Genomic DNA, 16,952 nt, shown 5'->3' on the forward strand with positions numbered 1-16,952 from the left:
GTGCTGTGTTCAATCTTAGTTGCAGAGGGCACTGCCCACCATCCATTGCGGGACTCGAGGAATCGAACTGGCAACCTTGTGGTTGAGAGCCCGCGCTCCAACCAACTGAGCCATCTGGAAGGCAGCTTAGCTCAAGGTGCCATGTTCAATCTTAGTTGCAGGGGGCGGGGCCCACCATCCCTTGCGGAACTCGAGGAATTGAACTGACCACCTTGTGGTTGAGAGCCAACTGGCCCATGTGGGAATCGAACCTGCAGCCTTCGGGAGTTAGGAGCATGGCACTCTAACCGCCTGAGCTACCGGGCCAGCCCTGCACAGTTTTTTTCAGACTGCCCTTGTTTCCCCCAAAAGCTTGCTGTTGAAGCATGAGTAATTGCTAGGTAGGATTTGGTCATTTTTTCCCCTATTCTTTTTTTTTATTTTCCACTTACAGATAATTTAGAATTTTGGGTTTTCTGTTGTCTGGTTATGCTGAGGGTATGGTTTTGTGCAGTTTTATTTGTTCTTATGGAAAAAAACAGGTTTAGGCAGACTCCATTATCCTCTGCTACCTGGACATCCTGTGTCTGGTGTATTTTTAAACTTTTTTCTCAACTTTTACATTACTCAGAATAGTTGGACAGTTTCTAGTCTAAAATATGAACTATAAATGTACCGTATTTTAGTTGAAATGTTATCCTTCATTCAGTAGATTTTTAATGAATTGTAGAATTTCATAGAATTTTACATTGTCGTTTGAAATTGTTTGTGATTGTGTGCTAAAAATGAGTACATAAGAATGTTTGTAGTGACTTACATTCTACTGTAGAATCAGGACATTTTTGTGGCTTCAAAGTTTGATTCAAGGAGATTGAAATCTTTTTATACCGACATATCTTTTAAACAGCCAATAATCTGAGTTGGCAGTTCAGAATCAGTAGTCAACAAGCTCTTCATCAGTGCCCAGGTTTAATAAATATTTGGCAAATGACTGGCAGAATATTTTTCAGGGGGTTGTTAATCTTTTATAGATTAATTGGATCCATGGTAAGAAACAATTAAGAAAACACAGTAACACTTATTGAGTATCTCTTATGTCAGACACTATCCCAAGTGCTTTTATATAATTAAGCTGCCCACCTTCCTACCAACTCATGCATGAATTGCTTGTAAATCTTCTAACAGGCGACAATAAAGCATTTGTACTTCCTGTGACAAGGAACTTGGCACCAACTGAGGCTATTCATTCCATTTTTTGGGTGATTCCGATTGTTACAATGCTCTTTTTCATGTTGAACTCAAATCTCTCCATATGGTTTCCGTCCATGGTCTTGTTTCTGTCTTCTGAGACTCACAGAACGAGCCTCTCACCTTATAGCCCTTCAAATATCTGAAGCCTGCCTGACGCTGTGCTTAATTTCTCTTTTTCTCTTTAACTACTTCTCATTAGACTTTTTTCATGACCCATTGTCAACAGACTGATTGCTGTCCTGTGAATGTATATAAGCTTTCCTGGTAGTCACATCACACTGTTAAATCATTGAGCTTGTATCGATCAGAACTGCTGAGTCTTTCTCATAGTTGTTGGTCCTTTTTCCAGGTTGTTTCTTTTGGAGGGGGTGGGGCAAGAGTAGAACCAGGCATGTAATTAATTCTATTCTAATTCATCCCATTGATAAACTTTTTTGAAGACTATTTGGATCCAACATTTTAGTAGTCCCTCCTAGCTTCAGGTTTGGTGAGAGTGGCTTTAATTTTCTAATCCAGTTTTTGGTAGAAATATGAACCAGAGCATGGCTGAGTTTAGAGGTAGTTAGCACTACAGATTTTTCTCTAGGTTAATGTATTGATCAATGCCTGTCATTTCCCAGTGTGTATTCTGTGGGACAATAAGCTCATAAGATGCTCCTTGACGTGGGTCAGATAAGTTGGGAAATGCTCATACTTTAATCCCCTGTTGGACAGTCATAATACATATGCAATAATAAAGTCTCTGAATGTCTTGCCATAAAGAAATCTGTTTAATTGTGTTTGACCCAGTCTTATCTAAACTTATTTGACAGAAGAACCCTTACATTTTTAGTAACACCACCCCCCCAAAAAACAAAAGAAAAAACCAAAACCCACATTACAATATCTTGTCTCTAAAGATGTCCTGAAAAATTTAGTTGTCTTGTTGATATCTAGATACCATATCTCATTTTATCTTCCAGTCAATCCAATAAAAAAAAGATACTAATGTGATGTGGCTTGTTCCTGATCACCACTCTTACTGGTGTGAGATCACCAGTGTAGATAGAATTTACCTTACTCCCTTTTTAAAATTAGAATTGAGATAAGATTGGCTCAATTATATTTGTCATTTTTTCTCTTAAGATCATTCTCTTTGACAGAGAAGATAGAGACAAAATAGAAATGGGGACTTTCCACTTTACTGTGACATTTTTAACATAACATCATTAGCTCTAATCAGTAGACTTTTTCCTTCTTTGGTCTTTATAGCTTCAAAGGAGAATTCAAAGCTGTTTTATTCTGTTTGGTCTTTTTAAAAACAGTGAAAAAGATTTTGATAAATTTTACTTCATTGATATGATTGCTTTTGTTTTCCTGACACTATTCTTTAAACTTTCTTTTAAGGAATTTGAAAAGCATACATATTTCTTGTTAGGATGTAACTCTTCCAAAGGCCCTTCTGCCTTGTAAGGAAAGAGAAGAAGAGCAGGCCCTGGAGGGTAGTGTGAATTGTGAAATTCACTTAGTCCAGGAGCATTGGGATGTTTGGGCAGACTTCTTGAAGAATTGCTGGCAGTGCTCTTTTTTGCCTTAAAACCACTGTGGTCCCAGGCTATATTTTCTAGTTTTTGAATTTGGACCCTAGTTATACTGGGTAGAACAGGGCTATTTGAACTCTTTTTCATATTGTATGCCTATTAGTTGATTCAATTAATTAAATATACCCAAGTTAAATTATAAAGAAATATTTGTTGAGGGACTAATGACACCTTCAATACTGATACCTATGCAAGGGAAAATGTGGAAATATTTAGCAGGATACTGATTACCATTGTAACATTTGTTCACAAGCAGCAGAAAAACATTAACTCACTAATAGATATTTACCTTCTCTATAGGAACAAAAGTTGAACACTTTGCAAAAATTGGATGGAAAAATCATAAACATTCAATTAACAACCCGTAAGTATCTCAGATATATGAAATAGTGAAAATCTGGGTTATCCTGTTGTATAACATGCAGCTTTAATACTTGAAAAGCTAATACAAGACCTCAGAGATATTAACCAGAATGGTTTATTCTTTTATCTTATAAAAGGCTTGTACCCAAGTAAACTTGACTTCTTTTCAGTTTTAGGTTTTGGTCTGTTTATATTTAGAAAACCATTTAAGCTTAATAATTCTTTTAAGAAATAGTGTGAATGACTAGTATTAAAAGATGTAGTGGTCATATATCACAACTCTAGTGAATAAAATTTATTGTAACAATTTTAGTTGGAAATAACCAGTCACCATTTTAAGCCATTCTTTAAAACTTAGTTCATTTTGTTCAACTAAAACGTTTGAAAAATGCATATTAGTAGCTATTTTAAATACTTTATATTACATTATTTGTATTACTTCAGCAATGCATTTTTATTATGTTAGTGTCATTAACTCTTACTCTGGTAGAGTAATGTGGTTATTTATATCCTAAAAGATAATCTGAAGTAAAATTACATTATGTGTATTGCAGATCATTCATCTTTGAATCCCTAGTGCCTAGCACAATGCCTGGCTCATAACGTGTACTTAATGGTTGCTAAATAAAATTGGTTCACTGTGAATTGAATTAGTGCCATATAACTAGAATCTGTACAAAAGCAATACCATGAGGCAATAAAAGAATAATAACTAGCTTTATTAAATGCCAACTCTGTGTCACTATGCTAGGTACTTTTATGTACATGCTCATTTTATCCTCTGAAGGATCCTATAAGGTGGAGATTTTTATTCTCATTTTGTAGATAAGGAAAACGAGGCTTACAGAAATTAGGCAACTTTCTCAGGATCATTCTATGTAGTGGAAAAATAATGTTTGTATTTTTCCCCCTCGTAAGTTATAAATTCCTTGAGGGGAAGAACCGTCTGTTATCTTTAATGCTTAGCACAGAGTTTGGAACATAATAGGTACTCAGTAAATTGTTTCTGAATTATTAACAATGTTTGCCATATTTAATAAACATAAAGCCATGGCAAGGAACATTTTATACAAGTGGATCATTACCACATATTCCTAATACTTCATGCTACTGCTAGTTCTCCTCATTCTCCTAATTTTAAATTGATGTTTAAATTTAGAGCATGCCTAATTAATAAATAATCTAATTCCGTGTCCTAGATCTAAGGATATTGTGAAAGCTTTAGTGAATTCCCATTTCTTGGTACAATCCAAATTTCTTCATTTGACTTTAATACTTGAAAAGCTAATGCAAGCCCCATTCTACTTTGCCAGTCTTATTTCTTACCACTTCTCTAAATTTTCCTAATCTCTAGCCTCACTAGATTACTAGGTTTTTCCCAAACGTACTATATAGAACTTGCTTTTGTGTTTTTACTTATGCTGGTAGCTCTCCCTGGAATATCCTTCTTGCCATTCTTTTGTTTGGTTAATATCTACTTACCCATCAAGTCCCAATCCAAATATCATTGCTTCTCTTAACAGCTTCTTACCGCTTCCTAGGCATAATTATTTTTTCTCATGAGCTTTATTGCACTGTCTCTATGCCTCTATTATAGCACATCACACTGTATCATACTTATTTATGAGTCTTTCTCCTCTGATGATCATCCTTGAGCAGAGGTTATAGCTCATCTTTGTATTTTCAGTATCTAGCAGGGTATTGGAACATAGTATATGCTCAATAAAACTTTGCTGTTACTGAATAATAGAGTTAGGATGAGCAGTCTTGAGGCAGTAAAGATGGTCTAGAGCTGATTTCTTTGTCCTTAGAACTTGGAGAATCATTAAAAATCCTTGAGATTTCCTGAAACGAGTAAGGAATTGTACCAACATACTGAGGAATTCACAGCAGTGCAGTTTCCTGGCTTTGAGGCTCCCTCCAAAGAACAGCTTTTGACTTTCCCCAGAGAATCAAAGTTTCCAAGTCTTTCTCTCATTTAAATTAGTGTCTAATCAGGTGCTCATTTATCCATTCATTACAGCATTCTTCTAAAGGAATTTTATTCACTCAACAAGTATTAATATGTATTCAGTGGCCTGTTATGTGCAAGACATTGCTTTAGCTGCTAGTGAACAAGACAGATAAGTTCCTTGCTTGCATGGATTTTCCATTATATATTATAAGTTCTCAATTATGTTAAAGAGGCAAAAGCTATCTCTGGATGTCAGTTTCAGCATTTAAAACTCTTTGAAATAGCCAAGAATAGCCTTTTAGATTTGGCTCAGAAATTTTAGGTGCTACCTACTTGCATTAGGTTTTGCTTGGGTAGTGAAGAAAGAGAATTCTATGTTTGCTGACCCGTCATTAGAAATACCCTGTTACGTATTTCTAAGAAGGTTGAATTAAGAAACTATTTTCAAGTGCTTCCTCACAAATGATAAGAATAATTAAAGGCAATGAGAATCTAAGTAGTATAGGATTAGAGATAGCCCATCCACTTGAGCCTTCAGACCTGTGTCTGTAACTTTCTCTTACTCGTCTGCACTTAGATGTCCCATAGGTGCCTCAGAGTCAACATGTCCATACAGAATTTATCATTTCCTCTCAACCCTGTTTTTCCTTCGCCATTCTTCATCTTGGTGAATGACATCACATATACCTGATTATTCAAGATAGAAAACTAGAAGTCATCCTTGACTCTGCCTTCTTCCTCAGTGTCCTGTGTGAGTTGTGGAAGAACAGAATCCTACTGATTCTGCCTTCATGCTATCTTTTGAATTGACTGCTTTGTCCGTCTTTCACTTTTAATTCTGCACTTTAGGTCCTTCATATTTCTTTCTGTAATTTTTGCCCCAGTTTCTTAGTTGGTTTACTTGCTTTTGGTAATGCCTTTTTACCATCCCTTTCCCATACCAAGTTTTCTTGCTGAGATACAGATCTGATCATTTCACTCCTCAGCTTAATATCCTTTAAGTTCTTCATTGATTTCAGTATATTATGTAAACACCATACACTGTCCTTTCATGATCTGATCCTCATTCATTTCTTCTGCCCCATCTCCTACACCTTGCCTCCACATTCCCTCCCAAGCTTCATGCCCTAGCCTCAGTGAACTGTTTCACCTCAAGATGCTTTGCTTTTGCCAGGAATTCTCTCTCTTCCTTTTGTTGCCTAACCTCAGAGAGGAAGCTCCCTCTGGTGTGTGGGTCTGTTGCACATCCTGTGTGCTCCAGTGGCACCCACGGTAACATATCTACCATGGCATTGAACATATTGTATTAGAATGGTATATGTGTTTGTCATGGATTCAGACTGAGTTCCTTGAAAGTAGTGACTGTGTCTATGTCCCCAATGACTAGCACACAATTTGGCACAATTAAGGTCTTTTTTGAAAGTTGGTGATGGTCAAAGTTAACTTTAGAGGCCAAGATGCAGACACTAGTATGTAAATCTAAGTTACGTGGGCTTTATTTCCATACATTTGAATTGCTTAACTTGCACACCAGTTGAAGTTTACTTTTAGAAACTCCCTTGTGGTGTCTATTGCTGCCGCTATTTTCACCAGAGCAATATCTGAAACCATCTGATTATTAGAGGAGCCAAAGGGAATAAAAGCAAGTTTCTTTGCAGTGATCAGAAAGGAAATGCGTTTTGAAGAATGCAGATAGTTTATTCTAGGTTTTGTATATTTATTTAAGAACTCCATTAGCCTTCATTAAATGTAGTTGTATAATATCATCACCACAAAAGTTGACTGAATTGCAAGTCATTTAATTTTGCTTTTAAGGAACTAGTATTTTACAATTCTTCGGGAAAAAGAAATGGTATTCTGTTTTAACCTCCAACTTGTCTGACACCAACTGGGTGTACTGCAGTTCAGTTTTGCACTAACTACCAGGAGTTAATACAGACCTCCTGAATTAAGGACTCAGTCCTCCACAAGACGGCCTGCCCTCAGGTCAGATCCCAGCTGCAAATAAGGTCCTCAGGCCATATGTACTTTTGACCAACTGGCTATAAATTCAGGGGTTCCCATGATCCTATCAGGTTCAATAATTCACTAGAATAACTCATAGTACTCAAGAAAGTACTGCATTCATGATTACATTACCGACAGTCCCTGATTTGCAATGGTTTGAATTATGGTTTTTTGACTTTACTATGGTACAAAAGTGATACACATTCAGTAGAAACCAGCTAGGCTAAGCTAGTATGTTCGGTATGTTAAATACATTTTTGATGTATGACATTTTCAAATTACAATGGATTTATTGGGATGTAACTCCATTGTAAGTGGAGGAGCATTTATATTATATAAAGAGTGCAACTCAGGAATAGCCAAATAAAGGAGCACATAGGGTGAGGTCTGGGAGGGTTCCTAATGTAGAGCTTCCATGCCCTCTCCCCTATGGAGTCAGGTCATATCACCCTCCAGCATATCAAGGTGCTCACCAACCAGGAAGCTCCACTAAGCTTCAGTGTCCATAGTTTTTACTGGGGCTTCACTATGCAGGCATACTCTATTAAATCATTGGCCACTTGATTGAACTCAGTCTCCAGCCCCCCTTTTCTCCCTGGGGTCAAACTGGCTCAAAACTCCCAACCCTGTATTCACGTGGTTGGTCTTTCTCTTTCTAGTGACCCCGTCTCCTCCTCTCCTACAGCTAACAAGAGACCCAAGGAGAGTCACCTTTTAGCGTAACAAAGATACTTTTATCACTCAGGAAATTCCAAGGGTTTTAGAAGCTCCATGACTGGAACCCAGGACAAAGATTAGGCAATTTTTTTATTATACAGCATATGATATTTTGAAGTTAGGATTTTTTTAAAAATTCAATTCAAATGACTTGTTTATTAAAGGTTAAAAGTGTTTATAAAAGTCTGTCTTTTGGTTGTGAAAAGAATACTTACATATTATTCTCTCTTTAACTTCTGGACCAGAATATCTTCAGCAAAAAGTATAATTGCTATCTCCCATTCTGAAACTACTTATTTTGCATTTAGGTATTCCCAGTTCCAAAAGGAATACAGTTTAGATGAAGTGATGACATCGCGAGAAGTTTTTGATTTTCTAACTGTCTTACAATGTTGGTAAGAAAAGCAAATTTTAATATTTAATAGAAGTAACTGCTATTCCCTTCCCCATCTCCATTGGGTAAACCTTAGGCTCCTATCTGGGTACATCTTTACTGTATCTGTATGAGCTTCTATAGAACTCCTACCAATGGAGTCCTTACTCTGGAGTGCGTACCCTTACTTCCTTCTTCTGCCTAGAGACTGTCTCATCTTTTGGAAAATCATGTATTTTTACTTCCTTCTCTCATGACTTCTTCCTACTTTGTTTTAATTGTATTTATTCATTTAATTGTGTCATAGGAGGCCAGTGGTTTATCCCTTGAGCATTTTGTTTTCTTTGTTGTATACTTCCACTGTAGGAAATTTTACTGTCATAGTAGCTAAGAGTAAACATACAACAAGAAAAAAATCATAGGTCTAATAATGATAATAGTGGCATCTTGAAAATTGCTTGACAATATCTCCCAGAATATTGAGGTGGTAGTCCATAGCTCCTATGCCTAGCTAACCTGGCTGTGCCCTGGAGAATCACTTGATTTCGGTAGGAATCAAGTGAACAAGTGGGGTCAGCTTTTATCTGTTGCAATATGAGGGTCTGCCCATTTATAAAGTCCAGCTGAACTCACAGAAGGCTTCTTGTGTTTGCCCCTTTCCTTCACAGCTTTTAAGGAAAAGATCTGTTTTGAGGAGATCTCAAAAGTCTTAACCAAATCGTGGACTTATTCCATCCTTTCCCAGTTTCCGAAAGGATTCTAAGACAGACTTATTTGGGAGATAGCAGAGTTGGAGCTAGGCCTATCTCGTGTTTCCCCCAAAATAAGACCTAACCGGACAATCAGCTCTAATGCATCTTTTGGAGCAAAAATTAATATAAGACCTGATCTTATTTTACTATAAGACCAGGTATAATATAATGTAATATAATATAATAACATAATAGCAGGTCTTATATTAATTTTTGCTCCAAAAGACACATTAGAGCTGATTGTCTGGCTAGGTCTTAGTTTTGGGGAAACACAGTAGTAGAATCTTTATTGTACTAGTATACGAATAACCTTGTGTACTTCTCAGAAGTCACCAGAAGATGCCTTATGCATCAGCAGAAGGAAATCCAGGATTCTTTGCAATGAGAAATTTTGGGGAGAGACTCTTAGAAACCAAACAGTGACAGACAGCATTTAAATTCTTAATAGAGGTTCAGCCCTCACGTGGGAAGCGTGTGTAAGTTTTAACCCTAGATATCACAGAGAAGGCCATTCAGTGAATAGCAAGCATACTCAGCCTTTCTTCCCAGAAAGAACTCCTAGTCTGAAATCTTAGGATTGAGGGTGGACTGGGTGTAAATAATTATTTTTACCTCCTCTTAGTCCTACTTCAGATGGTGCAGCAGCGGCAATTTTGGCTAGTGAAGAATTTGTACAGAAGTTTGGCCTTCATTCCAAAGCTGTAGAAATTTTGGCACAAGAGATGATGACTGATTTGCCAAGCTCATTTGAAGAAAAAAGCATTATTAAAATGGTATGTCTGAAATTCTGTTTTATTTTATTTTATTTTTTTTATTAGTTTCAGGTGCACAAAGCTATGCAATATTTAGACATTTCACCCCTCAGAAAGTGATAACCCTCCTCCCCCAATCTATTGCCCCTCTGACATCGTATATATCTATTACAATTCCATTGACTCTATTCCCTATGCTATTGAGATTCTGTTTTATTAATTATTCAAGGGATTTCTGTTCAAAAATTTCAAGGTGACATCATGTTGTTATTGGCTCTGGATGTAATTTACTTGAAAATCGATCTAGAAAATTTAATATTGTAACCCATCCTTAAGAATGTGTTAGGGGGAAAATAACTGGTGAGAACCTATGTTTCCTATATCAGAGCAATCATCATTATATGATAACTTATTAACTAAGTAGACTTGCTATTTATTTTTGTTTTGAGTTGGCTAAATATGCCTAGGACTCCTGTCTTTCATAAGAATTAAAGGAAAAACAAATATGTTTTCAGGGAACTTTTTTGATGCTTCAAAAATCCTGATTGAAGATTGAGTACAAAATTGAGGAAGTGAAAAAGATGAGAATTCAGATCTAGAGTTAGTTGAATATTTGAAGATCCATCCATCCATTCATCCATCCTTCCTTCCATCCATCCATCCATCCATCCATCCATCCATCCATCCATCCATACACATAAGATATATACATATATACGTATACACACATATGTAAACAAACATATTGTAAACTACAGTTTAAAAATGATTTTACAATAATGTTTTGAATTTGAAAATGTCCCTATAACTTGCCCAAGACCACAAAGCTGGGGTGCTAGGGTATGCTAGAGGGGGAACTTATACTCAGGTTTTTTTATTGTAATACATTTTTCATTATGCTACAATTTTATTCTTTGGAGAAAAGTTGTTTGCATGTTACTTGAGACCAAAGAGGTGTTAAGAGCATGGTTTTTGGAAAAGAGTTTTGAATCCCATATGATCTTCTAAAAGATTGTTTATTTTGATATAAAAATTCCCCCATTATTTTTCAGTGTATCTGAATTATAATGATCTGTTGATAAATCTCTTCAATTAATTAATCCAACTATACATTGTGGTTTGATGGAGTTTTTGTAACTTAGCATAAGATATGGCCTGAAGAATTTTGAGTCCTTTTTATATATCTTATTTAAAATTCTGTCCTTTATAGTACAAAATTTAACATGTACATTCTCCCTCCTGGATATCCTTTTATTTGGACTTTCTGTGTAATGTAGAATTAACTGCTATTTCAATACGTGTGGTCAGTTCTTAGCTGTTAAGGTTATACATATTAATCTCTTATAATCCTCATATAAAAGTCCCAGTTTTGAAGCACTTAATTTATTTATATATGTTTTTGGTTTCAGGTTGGGTTTGATATGAGTAAAGAAGCTGCCAGAAAGTGCTATGAAAAATCTGGGCTGGGACCAGGTGATATTGATGTAATAGAGCTTCACGATTGCTTCTCTTCCAATGAACTCCTTACTTATGAAGCACTGGGACTCTGTCCAGAAGGTAGTGTCTTTCATGAGATGCCTATTAACTTAGTAAATTTCTCTGGGAAAATCTCATCTTCACCATTAAACAAAAGAATTAATTTGTTGCCTTTTCTTCCATGTTTCTCTGCCACACTGTGCAAAGTGAATGTAAGCTATCTAGAAACTAGACTTTTTAAAACATGTTGTGTTGGATAATACTAACACTGAGATAGCAGAGTTTACAAATAATTTGTATTATGTAAATCAAGGATACTTACAACATACTGTTAAGTGGGGGAAAAAAGGATATAAAATTACATTTGTAATTTCAGCTATTTCAGATTGTGTTTGAATAAAGTCTTACAGAAAGGAAAATGGATAAACTAGTTGGTGTGATTTGGAAGATTTTTTTGTTTTGTTTTGTTTTTTCATTTATAGAGTGGTTGTACCATTTTCCATTACTACCCGTAGGGTCTAAAAGTTTTAGTTGCTTCACATCCTTACCAACACTTAGGGTGAGTTTTAAAAATTTAAGCGATTCTGCAGAGTATATAGTGGTGTGTTATTTTAGTTTTAATTTGCATATCCCTGATGACTAATGATGTTAAACATCTTTTCATGTGCATATTGGTCATCATATGCCTTCTTTTGCGAAGTGTCTGTTCAGATCTTTTGCCTTTGATTATGGGGTTGTCTTTTTTATTGTGTGGTAAGAATTTATATATATATATACACACACACATATATATTCTGGATACAAGTCATTTGTTGCCTTTTTGTTTTATTAATCGTGTGTCTTGAAGAACAGAAATTTTTAATTTTGATGAAATACCAATTATTAATTTTCTTATGGTTTACGTTTTTTGTATTCTAAGAAACTTCTGCCTATCTCAAGGTCATAAAGATTTCTTCTACTTTTATTCTAGGACTTCTATATATTTAGATTTTATATTTAAGTATAAAATCTATTTAGATTTTATATTTAAGTATAAAATCTATTTTGAGTAAATTTTTGTGTATGGTGTAAGATAAAGGTCGATATTAATCTTTTTTATTTTATACACATATCCAGCACCATTTGCTGAAAAGCTTTTTTTTTCCCCCCATTAAATTGCATTGGCACCTTTGTCAAAAATCAATTGGCCATATATATATGAGGGTCCAGTTTTGGACTTTCTATTCTGTTCCATTGATCTACATGTCTTATCTTTTCACCAATACTAAATTATATTGGCTACTGTACTTATACTATACTATGTTACAGTATACTATCTATATTATACTGTATATTATGCTATATTATACTGTATAGTCTTGAGATCAAATAAGGTAAATGCTCCATCTTTCTTCATTTTAATAATTATTTGGGTTATTTTATGTCCTTTGCATCTCCATGTACATATTAGAATTAGTTTATCAATTTCTACACACAAAAAAAAACTTGCTGGAATTTTCATTGATCCATTTAGAGAGAATTGTCATCTCAACAATGTTGAATCTTCCAATCCATTAAATTGTATATGTCTCTATTATATTTATTTAGCTTTCCTTTTTTGTTAGATGTAGTGTTCTATACACTGAAGAAAAGAAAAACACTAACTCAAAAAGATATATGCACCCCCATGTTCATTGCAGCATTATTTACTAAGATAATGGAAACAGCCATGTTCATCAACAGATGAAAGGATAAAGAAAATGTGATATATTTACACACAGAGAAACATTATTCAACCATATAAAAGAATGAAATCTTGCCATTTGAAACAACATGTATGGACCTAGAGGGTTTATGCTAAGTGAATTAAGTCAGATAGAGAAAGACAAATACCATATGATCTCACATATATGAGATCTCACTTATGTGGAATCTAAAAAAAAAACAAAAAAAAAACCACAAAAAACCCAAAATCCAAGCTTTATATATGCACAAACAGATTGGTGGTTCCCAGAGGTGGGAGGTGAGCAAAATGGGTAAAGGGAGATAAAATGTATGAAGTTCCGCGTGTAGAATAAATAAGTCATGGGGATGTAATGTAGAACCTGGTGACTATACTTAATAATACTCTATTATATATTTGAAAGTTGCTAAGAGCGTAGATCTGAAAAATTCCCATCATAAGAAAAATAAATTTTATAACTACGAATGGGGATGAATGTTAACAAGACATTGTGGTGATCATTTCACAATATATACAAATATACAGAATCATTATGTTGTATACTTGAAACTAATAAAATGTTATATGTCAATTTTATCTCATAGGTTTGAGGATTAAGTTATGTAAATATATGTAAAATAATCAGAACAAGGTCTGGCACAGAGTGCTTAGAGCTATTGCCTCTGATTGCACCACAGCCACCATTAACATCATTATTTGGAGATCTCACCTCTTGTTACTTTATCAGAAATATAATCTGGAAGAATATTTTGATGAGGCAGAAAAGAGTTAATAAAAGCGAACCTGAAGGGCCTGCCCAGGCCTGCATCCCCTCCCCAGGAACCGCTGAGGCTCATCCCCTAGAAATAAATCTAAGATGTCTAAATCCTCATAAAAAGAGATAAGACCCAACTGGTTTTAACTGGTTCTTCACACATGCGCAAACTGCTAAAACCTGCCTATTGGTTGAACTCTAGCCTAATTATAATGCAATTAGAATGGAATGAACATTAAGTGTTGCCCCCACCCTCTGTGGGTTTTTCTGTATGCATTCTGGGTAAGAGCATGCGCAGAAAGAAACTAGTTATATAACCAACAGATGTCAATCAAATGACCTCAGTCTATAGGCCACATCTCCTGCCATAAGGAAATTTACCTACATTATCCTATAGAAGAAAAAGCTAACCTAAAGTTAGGTGCAGCCCTCTGCCCTGGCAACGTCTAGGCCGGCCTCTTTCTTCTTGAATAAACTTACTTACTTGTTCTGCTCTCCTCATTTGAGGCTAAGTCTGTGAATTCTTTTCACCTTTTGAGAACTACCAAGGTTTAATTCTAATGACACAACATATTTTATACAATTCATGTATTTTTATTTACTTCTTAACCACCTGGAAGAATGACCAGGGAATTGATAGGAACGTTGAAGCTGCCAAGCATGTGTTGTAATTTTTTTTCTTTTAAGCTTACATTAATGACTCAACAGTATTTTCAGCCACTTGCCTTTATTTCACAAAGTACTCTTTTTTTTCTGTTTATTAAGAGTATTTATACAGCAGGTATGAGCACAGTTAAAAATATAGAGAGATGAATATATTTTGGCAAAATTATATATTTTTAAAGTTGATGATTATTTTAAAGCATTGTACCCATTTCAGTTCTTTTCTTTTGGTTCTCTGACTCTCTATTATATTTGTAGCAGTTTTGGAAGCCAGAGAGCTCTTAGGAATTAATAGATGCTTTGTTTCATTTAGGAAATATTCTGAAAATTTATTACTCAATATTTATTACCTAACTTTTAGATATGCTTATATCAATTTGATGTTAGTTTGAGCTGCTAAGAAATATTCGCTGCACGAAATTCTTGGCTGTATAGAAGTTAAACATATCATTTGTTCCAATGTTATTTTTAACATTTGTGAATGTTTTTTCCTTCTATAGGGGAAGGCGGAAAACTGGTTGATAGAGGAGATAATACTTATGGAGGAAAGTGGGTCATAAATCCTAGTGGTGGATTAATTTCAAAAGGACACCCACTGGGAGCTACAGGTAATACTGCACATAGATTTCATACATTTTTTTGTTATCATTTTAAAAGAAGTGTGAATGATTAGTCACTGATTTGAATGAAGGATTGTATTCTCTGAACTTGGTAGGCAGTGCTTTAAATGATTGTTTAGTCACTGTATTTTTTGATTTTCCTTCAAATATAGTACACTTCAATGATCTTGATTAATTAATGAGAATTTAAATTAGTTGCCACTCTAACTTCAACAAGATATATTTTTAAAAGTTTGATTATTTTCAAATTGGTATACAACTTAACTAACAAGATATTTCTAAATCGAGATCTTGCTAGACCAGCTAGATATGAATCATTTGAAATGAGTACTTTATTTATATGTAGTTGTATATATGGTTGGTGTTGCATGGAAAGTTTTTGTCTCTTGAGAGAACTGAACTAGAAGTTACGAAATACGAATTTTACTATAGCTGTTACTGCTGACTGGCCATGTTACAATTTTGATTAATTACCAATTAGTCAATTAATCACTTTGACCTAAGTTTCCTTAATTGTAAAATGAGGAAATTGTACAAAGCAATTTCTAAAATAACTTGGCACTAAAATTCTGGGACTTATTTTTATATAGACAGGTGAGTTTTGTATTTTTCCATATTGTCTTATATGTGAATTAACTAAATAAGTAAGTAAAATGATAAATTCTCACAGATTCCAAAATAGAGATGTTAGAATTAATAGTATATTCATGATAGCAATTAACTTTGGTTTATTTCTGTTTATCACTCAAATTTAGTAAGTTTATAATTTAGTAGAGAAAAATATTAGGTTGGTGCAAAAGTAATTGCGGTTTAAAAGGTTGAAAATAATTGCAAAAACCGCAATTACTTTTTTACCAACCTAATAGATGTACATACGTAGATGGAGAATAAGAGAGATAGGTAGTAAGATATGTACATACAGATCGTTGCGCTATAATGTGCCACTTTGCTATTTGTTTTTTGTCTTGTCTGTTTTTTTTCTCTTTCATGTTATCTTTTTATTGGGTAGTTTTAAATATTTTCTCTCTTCTATTGAATTATTTCTTTTTATTATTCTTTAGAGGTCGCTTTGGGATTTACAATATGCATCTTTAATTTACCACAGTTTGCCTTCAAAAAATGTTATACCACTTGACATATAATATAAGGGATTTTTACAGCAGGATATTTCCATTTACCCCCTCATATTCTTTGTGCTGTTGTTTTCATATCTGTACTTCTAAATATATTATAAATCCCACAACCTACTTTTATTATTTTTTAAGCAATCTAATATCTTTCAAACAAATCTAAAAATGAATGGAATGAGAGTGATGTCATTAGAAGTGGCAAAATAACAACATCTGAAAATACTCTCCTTTGAAAAGTACCAAGAACACTGGCAAAAATTGTCAAGAGCAACTTTTTTTCAGAACTTTGAAAATTAACCAAAGGTTTACAACAATCTGGGAGAAGATTTATGAAAAACAAATAAGTGAATCTGTAAGAACAGCAAGGTTTGTGGCATTTTGACTTGCTCTAACACCATCCCCTCTTTCCCAGCTCTGTGGTAACCTTGAAAACCAAGAGTGTGCAATTATAGTGAACATTAATAGCCTTGTTGGCACTAGAGGAGTCAGAATGGAGTTGGAGCTCTTTCAAAACCCCGTTCTCAGAGAATTGTCATTCTGTGACCTGTCTGGCAGTTTCCTAGTAAACCCTACTCAAAAGTCTTATCTTTATGTAACCTGACTTGGAACTTGCCATGTACAAACAGTATTTTCCTCAGAGTTATGTGTTAAGAACAATCAGCAACTATTTAACAACATAGCTACCTGAGGTACCAATAACAATTGAGGTAAACAACAAACCAACCAAAAAATTAAAACAAAAAGTTGGAGAATGAGACATACATGGGATGCTTTGAAAAGGTGTGACATATTCCTGGGAATCTAAGACACCAAGTAGATATGTAAGGATCTGTGTATGCCCAAGGCTGTGTGCATGCC

The 16,952-nt window shown here is 34.7% G+C and overlaps 1 protein-coding gene across 1 annotated transcript in view; it reads left to right on the forward strand.

Moving 5' to 3' along the window:
• The window catches only part of SCP2 (sterol carrier protein 2), a 104,047-nt gene that overhangs the window by 39,175 nt on the left and 47,920 nt on the right, over positions 1–16,952 (forward strand). Inside the window, exons 7-11 of the mRNA XM_033114185.1 lie at positions 3,111–3,174; positions 8,160–8,246; positions 9,599–9,749; positions 11,138–11,285; positions 14,845–14,952. Of these exons, the coding sequence (XP_032970076.1) occupies positions 3,111–3,174; positions 8,160–8,246; positions 9,599–9,749; positions 11,138–11,285; positions 14,845–14,952 (558 nt within the window). The remainder of the gene's footprint in view (positions 1–3,110; positions 3,175–8,159; positions 8,247–9,598; positions 9,750–11,137; positions 11,286–14,844; positions 14,953–16,952) is intronic.

The sequence above is a fragment of the Rhinolophus ferrumequinum genome, chromosome 9 (assembly GCF_004115265.2).
Source record: "Rhinolophus ferrumequinum isolate MPI-CBG mRhiFer1 chromosome 9, mRhiFer1_v1.p, whole genome shotgun sequence".
Classification (NCBI taxonomy): Eukaryota; Metazoa; Chordata; class Mammalia; order Chiroptera; family Rhinolophidae; genus Rhinolophus; species Rhinolophus ferrumequinum.